This window comes from Sprattus sprattus (assembly GCF_963457725.1).
Source record: "Sprattus sprattus genome assembly, chromosome: 20".
Taxonomy (NCBI): Eukaryota; Metazoa; Chordata; class Actinopteri; order Clupeiformes; family Clupeidae; genus Sprattus; species Sprattus sprattus.
In genome coordinates this window covers 13,429,171-13,443,583 of record NC_137918.1, presented here as the reverse complement: position 1 = coordinate 13,443,583, position 14,413 = coordinate 13,429,171, and the positions used below count along the sequence as shown (strand labels likewise).

At 41.4% G+C, this 14,413-nt stretch overlaps 1 protein-coding gene across 1 annotated transcript; it reads right to left on the bottom strand.

Annotated features, from left to right (window-relative positions):
* Positions 1–5,008: 5,008 nt before the first annotated feature.
* Positions 5,009–6,000, bottom strand: twist1a (twist family bHLH transcription factor 1a). Its single transcript, XM_080859723.1, has 2 exons — positions 5,448–6,000; positions 5,009–5,154 (listed from the first exon to the last, which is right to left on the bottom strand). The coding sequence occupies exon 1, from the start codon at positions 5,983–5,985 to the stop codon at positions 5,479–5,481; it is 507 nt and encodes a 168-aa protein (XP_080715849.1). The 5' UTR covers positions 5,986–6,000; the 3' UTR covers positions 5,009–5,154; positions 5,448–5,478.
* Between the last annotated feature and the right edge of the window lie 8,413 nt (positions 6,001–14,413).

The following is a 14,413-nucleotide window of genomic DNA, read 5'->3' as shown; positions in this document are numbered from 1 at the left end:
GAGAGCCTCTGCGTGGAGGCTGGCCAAGAAGCACAAATGTATACAGTATTTGGCTGACTTTAGAACAGGGTGCAAAGCCATAGCATCCCCCTGCAGCTATATCCCCAACTTTAGAAGAATGCAGATCAGTTTGAGTAGAGATGTGACAAAGAGGTGATGGTAACATGCTTCACTTCATCAAATAAAAACTGACTACAGCCTATGAATATTGTGTCCAAACTTGTAACTATCAATGCAGAGAGCTTTCAAAGAAGGAACCCAGTGCCTTATTCAAGGCAGGTTAATTACGTTTTGTTTAGAAAAACATCTTACATTGGCCAAGTAAGCATATATAGCATTTGTCCCTCTATGTGTTTACATTAATCAGTGGATAGCACAATTTATAATGTAGAAGTTCAACTTGTAATTATTAATAGTGGCATCTAAATATGGAGGAACAGTTTGTTGCATTTAGGTTATTGTGTTACTTCAAATCTTTTCTGGGACCATCCATCCCGTGGTTGAACTATGAAGAGTGTATTTGAAAAAGTTATTTATTATTACAGACCATTAGAACTGTGCGCATTTGAGACGCCTTAGATTTTCTGCATAGTACGGTTTCCATGTTGTTAATTTCTTGTTGTCGAACAGGATTGTATGGGTATTCAATATGTTAGAAAACTTCGCAAAAGGCACCGTTAGCAATGGCATCTAAATAAAAAATGGCAGAAGACAACCCTCGTATTAATGTGTCGTTTCATCTTGCGCAGGATATGGCGTTCTAAAGAATATGTACAATATCTAATTGTCTCTAAATGTAAACATTTTTAGAACCATATTTTGAACGTCATGTTGATAGTCATTCTTTTGATGATACAATTATTGTAAAGTAATACCACGTTTATTCATGGGCCGTTCATGGCGTCAAATATGTCGGAATGCACCCTGTATTCTACTTTGCAGGTGGGTATGTGCAATAGAACGTGTAGGCCTGTGTTATGCCTGAGTTAGAATTGCACCTGTTGAGCTGACCTGCCTTTCCACACAGAGGCCTATTCTCTAACTACTGGATAGAATTAGAAAAGGAATAGAATAGAATAGAAAGTCCCAATAAAACACCTTGCTTGAAATAATACATATAGTTATTTGGTTCTGAATGCTTTTTTTAATGATCATCAGTTACGGTTTTAATTGTACGGCTACTTTTATAAGATTATGCATATTATTTGTGAGAAATTCGTCCCCAAGTTTTAAGGTTTTCAAAATTATAATTAAACTCACAATTTAAAACAATGCACTTGAAACTTAAAGGAGCATTATTGCTGAAATAAATGTAAAATATGTATGAATAGTGTTTTTTGTTCATTGGGCAGTGACAGATGAAGCTAGTTTTGTTCAGGCACCTGTTGAAGTGATCCAATGTCATCGATCAAACTGTCCCATGTCTCTTTCTGCGGAATGTTGAGGACTAGCTGAGTTCAAAGAGTACAAAACCAAACTCACATTTTTAACTTATAAGCATATCAACCATAATTTATCATAAGCTCAGTTTAACGGAATAATTACACTGTTTCACCATACTACTTGTTTAACCATAATTTATGTTTTCGTTTATGGTTTTCTATTTTATTATTCATTGAGCCTATTACTGTGTACAATTATTTCTATTCTTACAGTTGTTTCTATACATATCTTGATATAGATTCAAGATCAAGTGTCTTCGACCCGATTTGGCCACCCTAAAACTTCAAAGACTTTTTCAAGTGTATGATTTTTTTTTTTTCTCTGCTATGCATGCTTTCAAATTTGAAAAGGTCGACAGTGAAAGGCACTGCCTTGTGAAGGAATTTCTCCTTAATCGTCCAGCGTGAGAAGTGTTAGCCGACAAGTCCACAAAGGTGACATTCCTCCCCCCCCCAGAACAACAGCTTCAAGTTTAAGATAACACGGACACGGTAATTTGAAGATGGGGAATCGATTCCCTTTGGTGCATCGCGTTGCCCTTTGGGTCAAAGCTGATGGTTTTACGTTCTATAAGCATACGTCAAATCGTTTAACTCCAGTACTCGAACCCACCCTAGAGTTTATTAATAAAGATTTTATTATTCTTGTCCGACATGCCAGGATATCCAGCTGATCACATAAATGACCATCCTGGGCATAGCACTGAGCACTAGAGAAAATAAACCTGAAATATTTTGAACTTTTTTTTTCATCAACCAGACTCCACTGGCGTTTTTATTTCTTCGTTAACGCACCTATGAAAACAAAAACTGTATCCAATCAAAGCGATATTTTCAATTCTGTTTATTAGATTTAGGCATAAGCAGTTAAGTAACATTTACATTTACAGCATAGATAGCATTTCTGCTCTGCCAGTTACTGACATGTAGACTAGTTTACGTGGACAGTGGTGCGCAGGCCTAGAGGTCTCATCTTGGAACAATACAATCCTGTACCTTTAAGATGCGTCTCCAAATAGCTTAGCTGTGTACTTCATAAGAAAGACGCCAAACTTTAAACAAACAAGCTGAAATTCCAGCGCGTGAAACAAAACTTCAACGTGCTTACCCTTCATAGCTTCCAGACATGCAATATCACAGCTTAATGCCAAGAAAAGCAATACTTGTGGCAACACAAATATTTGATTTTAATTTTGATATCTCATAAAGCTTTGACCATCGCGAAAGCGTCGAGCGCTCTGAAAAAGATAGTATGCCACGGTGGTATTTACCGAATTAAATCCCGTAAATGAAGGGTTTTCAGCGAACGGTTGGTGAAAAAAAACACATTCTCCCTCTCCAGTCCCCACAGGACGAAGAGGCCGGTAGAGTTGCTCCTCTTGGTTTCCCGCTTGAAAATCCAGATGTTTCAAACAAAATCCTTATCGAAAGACTTTACGGATAATAGACCGAAATATAATGTCCAAGTCGTCTTTTTATTAACAAAAGTACTGCGACTTTCTGTCAGCTTTTCAAGCGCTATGCGTCCGAAGGCGGGTCCCTGCCGAAACTCAACATCTGTTCGCTTCACGTGACGTTAAAGAAAAATACTAACAACATCTGGTAAAAATAAATTTGTTTCAGGTGCCACGGTATTTTCTCTCTCAGTCTCTCGCCAAATCCATCTAGTCTCTGCAGCATTCCGTCTTGATTGAGAGAACTTGCTACGAGAAAAGAAATCTGTACTTCAGCCAGGCTCAAACTTTAGGCAAGGGCTCAGACGTGGACACCAAATAGGCCTCACTGTAATTATTAAAGAACTTCTTTCTCTTTGTGCACGTTTACCTGAAAAAAGCACTGCACTTGCAGAATCATCGGCTGTGTCTCTAACATTTACTTTTATTTGACCCAACCACAACAGGCCCATTTAATTTGCAGTGCGCATGCATTCTCTTACAGACTGTACACATTTACATTTTATATTTGCTTTTAATAAACATATAGATCGAATTGTGCAGCGAATTGATATTTTGAGAATAATTGGTAATATTACTTATATTGTTGCATCATGTCAACCTTTAAGCTCAATAAGCTGATTTCCCCGTCTAAGAGACATTTTTTTTTTTGTGTGTCGCTCCTCAAAAAAAAAGAAATAATGTTGATTCAAGGCCACTTTAACCCCCACCACCTCCCAGTGACCTGCCGAGCGCGCCCTCCGTTTTATAGACATCTGGGAATTCCATACATGCTTCTGCAGCCAATTACACACCTTCTTCAAACGGGGCCGCGCTTTGATTCTGCAACACGCACTCAAATGGTTTCCCAGACCTGCACTGAACCTGTCACAACATCAGCCCAAAGACAGCTAATCTATGGTACAGGCTATCAGTTAGAAATGACCCGGCGTTTTATTATGTGGTCAGTCACGTGAAATGGTCGAGGTGGAAATATCATTCCGAAATCCCTGTATGTTTTGGGCCTATTAAAATGCATTTCCACATTGGAATGTAGCTATTAAATTAGGTAATTGCATAGCTGTCATTAAAAAAACTAAATTGTGTAAACTCTAATAAAGTGAATCAATTTGATTTGTTTTTCTAAACAACTACTTATAGAGTATAGAGACTTTTTTGGAGTAAGCCTAGAGAAATAATAGCAACAAGGCTGAGATATTTATCATGTGTCACTCTGTGGTAAAGTTTTTCCGAGCTGCACAAAATTCCCCAAAGTAGAAACATCAGAGGAAGCCAAGAAAGAAAGCAACGCAAATGCATAAAATCTATCCCACATTCCCTGTGCAAGGAGCAGGTCACCAACCACACTTCTATTCCACAACGGTTTGTACATCCGTTGCTGGTCTCTGAACTTAAAGCCGTGACAGGTCTCCAAAAACCTCCTAAAAGAGTCCAAAGATACACCGTTCTTTTAAGTCAAGGATTCGCTCTTTAGTTACTGCATTTATTCAGTTGTGTTTTGTTCATAAGTGTAAATCTTTCTATTATGTGTTCAAACTGCTGATATACATGGCTGCTTGAGCGTTTCAAGTGTTTGTGCACCACCTGAATATAAAAAAGTAATCAGTTTCTATTGTTTTACAGCAGTCAGACTGTTTTAAACTGACACACTTAGTCTAAATCCATATCACACCAAACGAAGGCCTTAGAATTAGAATTCATACTCGTTTTTTTATTGCAGAACATATACAAATATTTACAACAAGGTCATTAAATGCATGTAGACACCAGATCCATTCTGCATTGTGACAAGTAGGCCGATCAATAAATAAATATATGTATGTATTTCAGGGACCAGGCAAAACATCAAGAGAGTCATACATATATGAGCCAAAAAAATGCGTTTCTTTACAAAAATAAATATGAAAATATTCACTTCATGGCTGTTTTGTTTCCGTAGTCAGCCCGGCTATGAAGTCGCCGGTCTGGTGCAGTCTCTCTGTCCTCGTATGAATTGGCACGACTGGTCGAAAAGCATGCATATAGAAAGTACATATTTCCAACATTCATCGTCAAGAAAATTAAAGTTGTCAAACACAGATCTGAATGTATAGCTCCATGTCCGTAGACGCATGTCTCTGCTGTAAGTGCTCCTTCACGATGCCCGCTGCTCCGTCTCAATGCCCCAAAATCTCCCCCCAGTAATATCCAAGGTTTGCCTTCGACTATAGGCCTTCAGGATTTGCACCATTCTGCAAGCACGGACGTTCTGGATTCATCTGTGGATGTGAAAACAGAGTAAAAATGAAGCATTCATAACGGTTTTACTAGTGACAGAGCAGTCAATGTATTTTAACATTTTTATGTAAAATTTCAAAACAATTGATTTATAACTTTATTTTAGTGACCTATTTTAAACAGCCAATTCTGAGTTAACATATTGATATATGCAATGATATATATATCATAATGTTCCAGCTGTGTTCAATTTGGATTTAAAACTTATTGTCCATAACATCTTTGTCACTTCAGAAAATATTCAAAAAAACAACTGAGACTTTTGATGTCTCACCATGTTGTCCAACACTGTATCCACGCGGACGTTAGTGAGATGTTGACATGGACCACGCTCCCTCCATCCTCCATACGGAAAACGCGTAGCTCAGTCTCTCGTGAGCCACGTAGCTGCAGCTTGCCATTTTGGAGTCCAGCTCGTCGCTCTGCAGAACCTGGCAGAGAAAATCAATGTACCTCGCGGCGAGCTTAAGCGTCTGAATTTTGCTAAGTTTGTCAGAGGGCAAAGTAGGGATGATTTTCCGCAAAGACGTGAAAGCCTCGTTCAGTGACTGCGTCCTCTGTCTCTCGCGTACGTTAGCCATGACCCGCTGCGTCTGAAGGTCCTCAAAAGACTGTGGGCTGCTGCTGATCTTTTTCCCCCTTTTCCCATGGGTAGGGCTATCTGAATCCTCCCCACTTTTCCTGCTCGGTCGTCTTTTCCTCCCACATCTTTTCGTTTGCCTGTCGAGCTCCTCTTCGCTGTTACCAAGGCTGTCCACTGGAGACTCAGGGGAGCTGGAGTCGTCCTCCTGCATAGTCTCTTCCTCAAACATCACCTTTCAGCTGGAACAAAAGACACAAGAGTGGCTGTCCTTCGGTCCAGTTCAAGCTCCAGGAATAGTGTTTTTTTTTTTTAAATTCCCTCGCCGAAATATACCGTTATTAAACTCTCATACTGGCCCCGTGCGCCACGGAGGTGTTTCTCAACTTGACGGAGTCTTAAGGGCTCTTATAGCCCTGGAAGGCGCAAAGTATTTGGGAAACTGTGATTGGACAAGAAGTGATGCGACGTAAAACTAAGGGGTGGGATAGGCCAGAGAACAATCAAAAAAGTTTCCGTTATACAAGAATCAGGGCTTTCGGTCGTATAAGATCATAGCCAAAAGATTTAGCGTAATCAAAATATAATAGTTATAACATCACGTTCAAGAATGACTAATGTCAAACGGAGGAAATAATTTGTGTAGCTTAGCGATGTTTTTTTTATTCTGCAATGACAGGGAGAGATTTCGGCCAGCAGATATTGAAAGACACTGTATCGTATAATCTAGTATAGCATAATACCGATGATCAAGGCATTGTGTGACAGACATCAGTGTAAAGTGCAACTTTATGATATATTGTCTGTCATTTCTAAAAACAAACAAAAGTTAATAGAATGGTTTGAGAAAATAAAAAATACAGTGGTTTGTAATTTGATCCAATTGAGAACGATTGGCACACTTTCGCTACTTCACACATTTCTACGATGCTTACATTTAACCGTACAGCATAGAGTGCCATCTTATGAAAGGACTCTTGATAACAAACCCAGCCGGAGGGCTGCTGTTCCTGAATTGCCGTGGGTAGGTGCTCTCCCGCGTGGTACTTCTCAGGGGGAGTAGTGCGCGCTAACGGGACTCCTGTTGCTATTGCATTCTGTGACGGCCTGATATGACCAGAGGCGCTGCATCCCATTAGGCATACCAGGCAATTGCCTGAGGCCCCGCGCCACTAGGGGGCCCCCAAAAGCGGTTCTGATCAAAAACAAAATAAACTACAATGCGAATTTCAAATTGTCGGTTGCGACACGAACCTCACACTCATAGAATCACATGTCTGCAAATTTGTAACTACGGAGTGGAATGCAACGATGAGAATAAGCTTTTGAAGAGGAAGACTCTCTGTCAAGTAGTGAATGAGAAAGTCTCACGGTGACGGTGTGTACCGTTGTGATCCCTGTGAAAATATCCATGCAATCGATTACGCACGATATAGGTTAGCATGAATTATACATGCATATATTATGCATGTGTATAGTAAAATAATGTATTTGTTATAACACCTTATTTTACTCTCAATGAACAAATTCATTCTCTTACTCGGATGGGTAGAGGGCCAAGCGCAGGGCAGTGTGGGTAAAGACGAGTGCGTATCAAAATTCCGATTGATTGACATTGGCTTTGCCCAGTCAAAATCCAGCCCAGGATAGAACAGGTGGATACAACGTTAGGGAATGTGAGATGTTCAGAACAGAACGCAGCTGAGGGAAAATGAAGAGGAACAACTACCCATCTGGTAGTGAGAAAAGGAAGAAGAAAAAAGAAGATGAAGAAAATAAAAAGAAAGACAGCGGTAAGTGAAGTGGAGTGGATGATTCAGGCTTAGCATAACATTAACAGACGACTGCTGTTATTGAAAAATGTGGCTAGGCTACTTTGTCCAACTAATAACTTGAATAGCAGCTAGCGTTAAAGCAAACCTATGCAAAAATAGCTAATCGCTAGGGATGCTAACGAACTAGTTAGTGAACAACTTTCATAACACAGTCAAACATTAAGCAAGTGCAACACAACAACACACTTAACCCATTCTGAAGGGTAAAATAGTTGCATAATGTTGCTTTTATCTTGTTAATGCTGTGATAGCAATGAAAGCCATGCTCAAAGAGAAAAATGAAACATCTCTTCCCTATCTCTATTCCCTCCTCAGGATCATAACTTACATTTATGACGAAACGGACAGATAAAGTGCCCCTACCAAACCCTGATGATGAAAACCTTAAGTCCAGTGTTCCACTTGAATTGTTAACTGTAGCTGCTACCTGTTTGATTAATTAAAGATTCTTTATGAACATACACGGCTCTTCTTAATACTGTAGAATGCTCCATTCATTTGAATGGGGCTTCCCAACGTTATGTGGTCAACTATTTTTCGATAATTGACCATTGCTATGTTTACTTTTTAGAGTAGATTTTTAGATGGGTAATATTACTTGAACTTAAGTACAATTTTATCAAAGTAATTGTACTTTTACTTGAGTACAACATTTCAGTACTTTTTACACCTCTGGAGTTCAATATATTTTACATCAATTGATAACATGTGACATGCTCTGAAAAGATTCTTTAAGATATACCCTGTTTTTTTGTTTTTTTTGCATATCAGCTCTAGCATCATCCACTTCCAGTGAAAAATAAGTGTTTTTCATGTTTGGAACATGTTCTAATATTTTGAATAAAAAAAAGCTTTTATTTCATACATTTCGCATCGGCGTCAGATTTTTTTGCCTAACAGGGTGATGAACACTGGTCGGTAGGGCCCCCTAAGAATTTCTGCCTAGGGCCCCCACACTCCCTAGAATCGCCCCTGGATATGACAAGAGGGTGAGCGATTTACAAAACCTGATATGGACTTAGATGAGAAATTGAAGACATGTCTGAACTTACACAGGCAATGTTAGGAACATGTTATGAAGATGTTGATGTTGCCTTTGCGTTTCAATATTTCATGAAACAGACCCAGTCATTTTCAGAGAATAATAATAATAATAATAATAATAATAATGCATTTTAATCCACTGGAAGCTAGACAGGGGACACGTCAAGTCTTCAAACTTAAAAAAAACAAAAAAAAAACATCAAACTTCAATGTTCATTGGTTTCATGCAGTAAAGTCGTAATTTAGGGATAAGGGGGGAGTTTTGAAGTACACTGCGCAAATACAACTCAACCTTTATTTACATGTGCCATGAGGTTAATGGGCAAGGAGGTATTTAACCCACTCGGACTCCGACCGAGTATACCGCGGATTTAAAAGGATGAGAGACAGACTCAGGTTTCTAACTACGGGGTTTTCAGACTGATCCGCAATCACAGCAGGTCGCCCCGGGTTGACTACGCTCAAAGAGTGCTGCCAAAACGCAACGCAAACATTACACGGGGAGCAAAATAGACTGCATCCAAGCCAAACACATCGCGTGTCCTCGCTGTTCTCAAATGCCATTAAAAAAGAGACCGCCCGAGTCAGGATAAAAACAATGTCCACCCGTATTACTTCAGTGGCACCACAAATTACACAGCGGAGGGATTAGATTATGGTACCATTCAAAAAGACAAGGACCTTGGAATTGTCACGATGTCGATTTAAAATGCCTTAAGACAGACAAATTATTTCGAGTTCACCCTGCCTAAATATAAAAAACTGCTGACCTCAAGTGACATCTGCTTCGTACAACGCATCACCACAGTGCGACAGTTGTGCGGTTCACATCCTCTGATTCCCCCCACTCACCGATTTAAAACTTGTGATAGAGATGAGAACCACAAGAGGGCGCACTGTCCCCTGAAAAGACATACGTCATAGTATGTTTTACAGTATTCAATTTGACCTGTAATCTAGCTAGTTCACGCCTTTGACTGATCATTTTAACTACAGTTAGCAGAATAGTGGTTAATTGTGGAATTTAAAGTAAAGATGCTTTTCTGGGGTTGTGAATATATATGATATTATGTGAATTTACCAGAACCTCGAATAATCAACTTTTTATTAATAATAGCAGACGGGCAGACAGGTGCGCTGCCAGCGCTGGTTCGCTCTTACCTGGTTAAGCAAGCCCCTCTCCATGGTCCTGAAACAGGTCTGACTCACCTGTGCAAAGCTATTGCCACCAACAGGTTATCTGTCTCTCTCTCGCTCGCTCTCTCTCTCTCTCTCTCTCTCTCTCTCTCTCTCTCTCTCTCAGTGTGCGTGTGTGTGTGTGTGTGTGTGTGTGTGTGTGTGTGTGTGTGTGTGTGTGTGTGTGTGTGTGTGTGTGTGTGTGTGTGTGTGTGTCTAGGGGATTCCATCTACCTCATATGTTAGTATAACTCACTCCGGCATTTGCTGCTATCAGAACAAAATTGGTATTTCGGGACTCACAAATGTGGATGTGCATTTCCTTCATATTACTGCAGTAGTGAATGAGCTGAATGTACGATCAAACATTTTAGCATTACTTCTTCTCAAGGACCTAGCCTACACAATTTTACCCACCCTGACCTCCCACTAAAATGAATCATGTGTGAGAGCCGTGGACGGAATAGTTTTAAAACAATGGAAAAGTTCATAATTTATTTCATTTGGTTAATGTCAAAACATACTGTAGCCCAACATTGCAGACATTTTTAATAACTTTTATCTCAGTTTTAGGACTGGAGCTGGTCTAAAGGCCAAATTGTGAGGAAGACTGAAACTAAGATTAACTCAAATAGGCCAGCCAGTAAAAACAACAATCTTTGATTTGTAAATTCGACTTGTGTTACTGGCATACTCATATGTTCATACTATAATGACAATTATAGGCATTTTTCTGTCACAATTTCATTTATTCCCGGTGGACATAAGGCTGTTTTTTCAGTAGCTCCGTCATAAATGAAATGTACACGACAGCTATGCGCAGCGTTTCGATCCTCGACAGCCTTTTCTCGTATGCGAAAGTGGGCACTTTTTTCCGCAACTCATCAAAAGCTTCGTTGAGGCTGAACATACGTCTGCGCTCCCTGATGTTAGCGGCCTGTCGCTGGACCGTGCTGATCACACGTCTCCGCTTTGACCTTCCACTTTCACTGCCGGGTCCGTAAGCGGATGTGTCCTCCTCATCATCCGTCAACTGCGCACAGTCCGCGAAATGATCACAGGTATCCACTCCACCAGTTTGGGAGCTCTGGCTAAAGTCGTAGAAGTGTCGCTCTCGAAAATCCGAGCCGTTCAGTGTCCTTGGGCCCTGTTTTGGCACCATTGCTGTCTCCGAGTGCACTTCCATAACATCAATGTCACCGACGATGTCAAACAGTGTTGATTCCATCACGGACGCATGGATTTCCATCTTGAAATGTTGTGCCGTGATGGTCGGTTCATAGCACGGGTATAGCCTTAAGTCACTGATCCACTACGTGCGCACTGCTTAGTTGTATGAGTGCTAAGTGAAACAGAGTAATATATACTTACTGACATGGGGGGGATTTGTGTCTTGCTGCTAAAAAAGATGAACAGCTCATTGAATCTTAATCCTAATGCGATATGACGGCCTATAGTTCGGGTCGCGTGGATGCCAATACTTGTGTCATTCAGCTTTTAAAAATCCTGTTAAAGCGTCAAAGTTAGTTCCTTTTTGGCTTGAGTCCAGGGATCCGATCCTGCTGTTTTAATATGCCTGTTAATTCGACTTCGAGTGGGACCTTTTATGTCTCTTTGTGTAGACGAAAATCCATTTTAGAATTGAAAAAGTCAATTTAGTCGAGAGGAAGAAGTCTGCAAGCCCCGCGGTGGTGGTGGTTGTGTGGCAGTTGATGGTCGGGGTGTCTGAGGGTCTTTAATGATGTTCTAAAGAGGAGAAACTCTTGACAAAAGGGTCACTCTGCGGTGTTTGCTCGGTATCCTGGTGCAAGGCGAGGCTAAGTAATGAGACTTGTATTACTTAAATGGGGGCCAATGCGAGTGACCAAATATAACATTCCCCAACAGTCAGTATACCCGAGCTTCCTTTCTTTTGCAAATCAGTGCAAATAACTCACAGTTCCCACGGAAAGGAAAAAGTTTCCACTGACTACAAATGCCCCAACGAGGAAGATGCGGTTATTTCAGTGTCATCTTGCGGATTTAGACGGGATGTTTTTTTTGTCATAGACGGCTAATCACTAGTTCAGTTCAGTGACATCGGTGAGCAAGGCCTCTTAAATTTGCGTTAGCCTCAACACAGACAGTTTATGGTAGTGAGGAATTTGCAGCATTCATTTATATGGAAACCCCGTGATTCCACGGATAAAACAGGAATATTGCAGAAAGGCCTATGTGGTCCTATTCACATTTTCCAAGAATTGTTGCATTAAATTCCTCAACCTCCCTATCAAGTGGACCACAAGGATTTGCAGCCTGGCACTGCCTTATTTTAAAAAGCCTTATCTCTCATCTGATTGCATGGGAATCTCTGATCACTGTAACTATAATCAATTGCCAATCAATAAACATACCTGTGACCTGTATGTAAAAATGGTATCCCGAAATGAATGTGCACTTCAGACTCCAGAGTCTCTCTAAACTTTCTCTAAGGTTTCTTCTTGGGGGGTGGCACAGCTATAATGGGCCCTAAATATGCTTTCCCAGACTTCAGGAGGATCTATTAGGTAACGTTTGAATAGCAGTGAGAGACCAGCCTGTGGAGTTACAGGCCTGCAGACTCAGTGCTTCCATTAACATTATTAATGGTATTAGTAATGATGAGGGTAGAGTGGTAGTCACAGAGTTCCTTCCTGTGTGCCCTGTGGTTGTTAGCCGTACCCACACACACACACACACACACACACACACACACACACACACACACACACACACACACACACACACACACACACACACACACACACACACCGTACCCCGGGCCCCCGGAGAAAGCACAACACTGTTCACTCTGAACCTCCTGGACCTTAATTACCCCGTTCCAAGAGCCCAGAGTTTAAGACCTCACCTGGGGGCCTGCAGGCAGGCAGAGAGAGAGAGGCCGTCCGTCTGGTGCCTGACTGGAATGACCACAAAAGACCCAGCCCCTTAAGTGATAGATGAGGTAACATGTCAAATGTAAGCAGTTTCAGCTAAAGGATAAGGGGCTTGCCTCTTCTGAAGCAGGGCCATGAGAGGCAACATGAAACCCCAGAGCTGCGCAGATTAGCATTCCGGGGCCTCCGGCACGGACCTGGCTCAGGTTTGGGCCAGGTCCGGGGATGATCGGAACTGGCCGCAGCGTTATCGGTGTACAGATAGCGGAGCGCGGTGAGGGATGGAGCAGGAGTGAGGGGTTGATGTTCCCTCGCGCACACCCGCGGCACAGCGGTTTCCTGTGCGTGGAGAGATTGCGTGAGTGGCTCGCTGCGATCGCCCCCGGTCGAGGTGAGTGTGGGCTGATTTATAGGAAGACCGAGGGGGGGGCGGGGGGGAAGATCTGAGTCTGAGTCCCGCACCTCTGGACTGTTTTGCTGCTGACAGGGCAAACAGGGCCTGGGGAGTATCCGGGTCTCACAATCACTAAAAGACAACAGTAATATAATAATGGCGGGGGCTAAAATGTCAAGAAGGTAACTCTGTCTGACATGGGAGAGAACAAGCTTTTTTCTTGCCAAGAAATAAGGATGTGTTTCTCTCTCTCTCTCTCTCCATCTTCACCTCTTCTGTGTGTGAAGGTTTGTCAGTTGCTCATGATAACACCATGTACCTTGAAGACGAAAAAACGTCTTACTGCATACTGAAACCGGTTAAAAGTACAAACCTTCTATTAGAATATCTCCTGCCTTGTGTAAGAGATTGTATCTTTTTGTAATAGTCGAGCATGCTTCAATCACCCATTTTGTGATGTTATCAAAGATAGAGTTCCCTTGCTTTATGTTTTGGAGGCCTTTTGGTGGCACTGTACTGTCTTGAAGGGTTTCCTTTAATCATGGAGGCCTGTTAAATCTCTCTCTCTCTTTTTCTTTCTCTTTTCTTTCTTTCTTTCTTTCTTTCTCTCTGGCTTTCCTCTGTTTTCATGGCAGCAGGATAAACATGATGTGCACATTCCTGCCGTTTCCATGGAGATGCTGAGAAAGCACAGCTGGACGTGGAGAATATGAGGTAATCCTAGGGCCCTGTGGGGCTGCTGGGTAAATATTGATTTAAAATAAAGAAATAAAATAAAAAGAGAAAAGACATGGCAGGGAAACAATGAGGGTAGTTTACACAAACAATACAGTACACCCCGCCACACACACACACACACACACACACACACACACACACACACAGACACACAAAAGCCCTTTCAGTCTTCAGCCAGCTAATAGAGAACACTTAAGTTGCTGGTTGGTACAGAAGTGTTCTTTCGTAATCCTTTAATGCACCGAAACTGACATTATATGGAGGGCAAACATATCAATGACCTCAATACTCTACTCTACACTACTCTACACTGCTCTACTCTACTCTACTCTACTCTACTCTACTCTACTCTACTCTACTCTACTCTACACTACTCTACTCTACTCTACTCTACTCTACTCTACTCTACTCTACACTACTCTACTCTACTCTACTCTACTCTACTCTACTCTACTCTACTCTACTCTACTCTACTCTACACTACTCTACTCTGCACTACTCTACTCTACTCTACTCTACACTACTTCAGTTTGAGAGGAGGGCTCAAAGGATACCCAC

Bases quoted from the DNA above. Each gene is read 5' to 3' on its own strand.
- twist1a (XM_080859723.1), bottom strand. From the start codon at position 5,985: ATGTTTGAGGAAGAGACTATGCAGGAGGACGACTCCAGCTCCCCTGAG.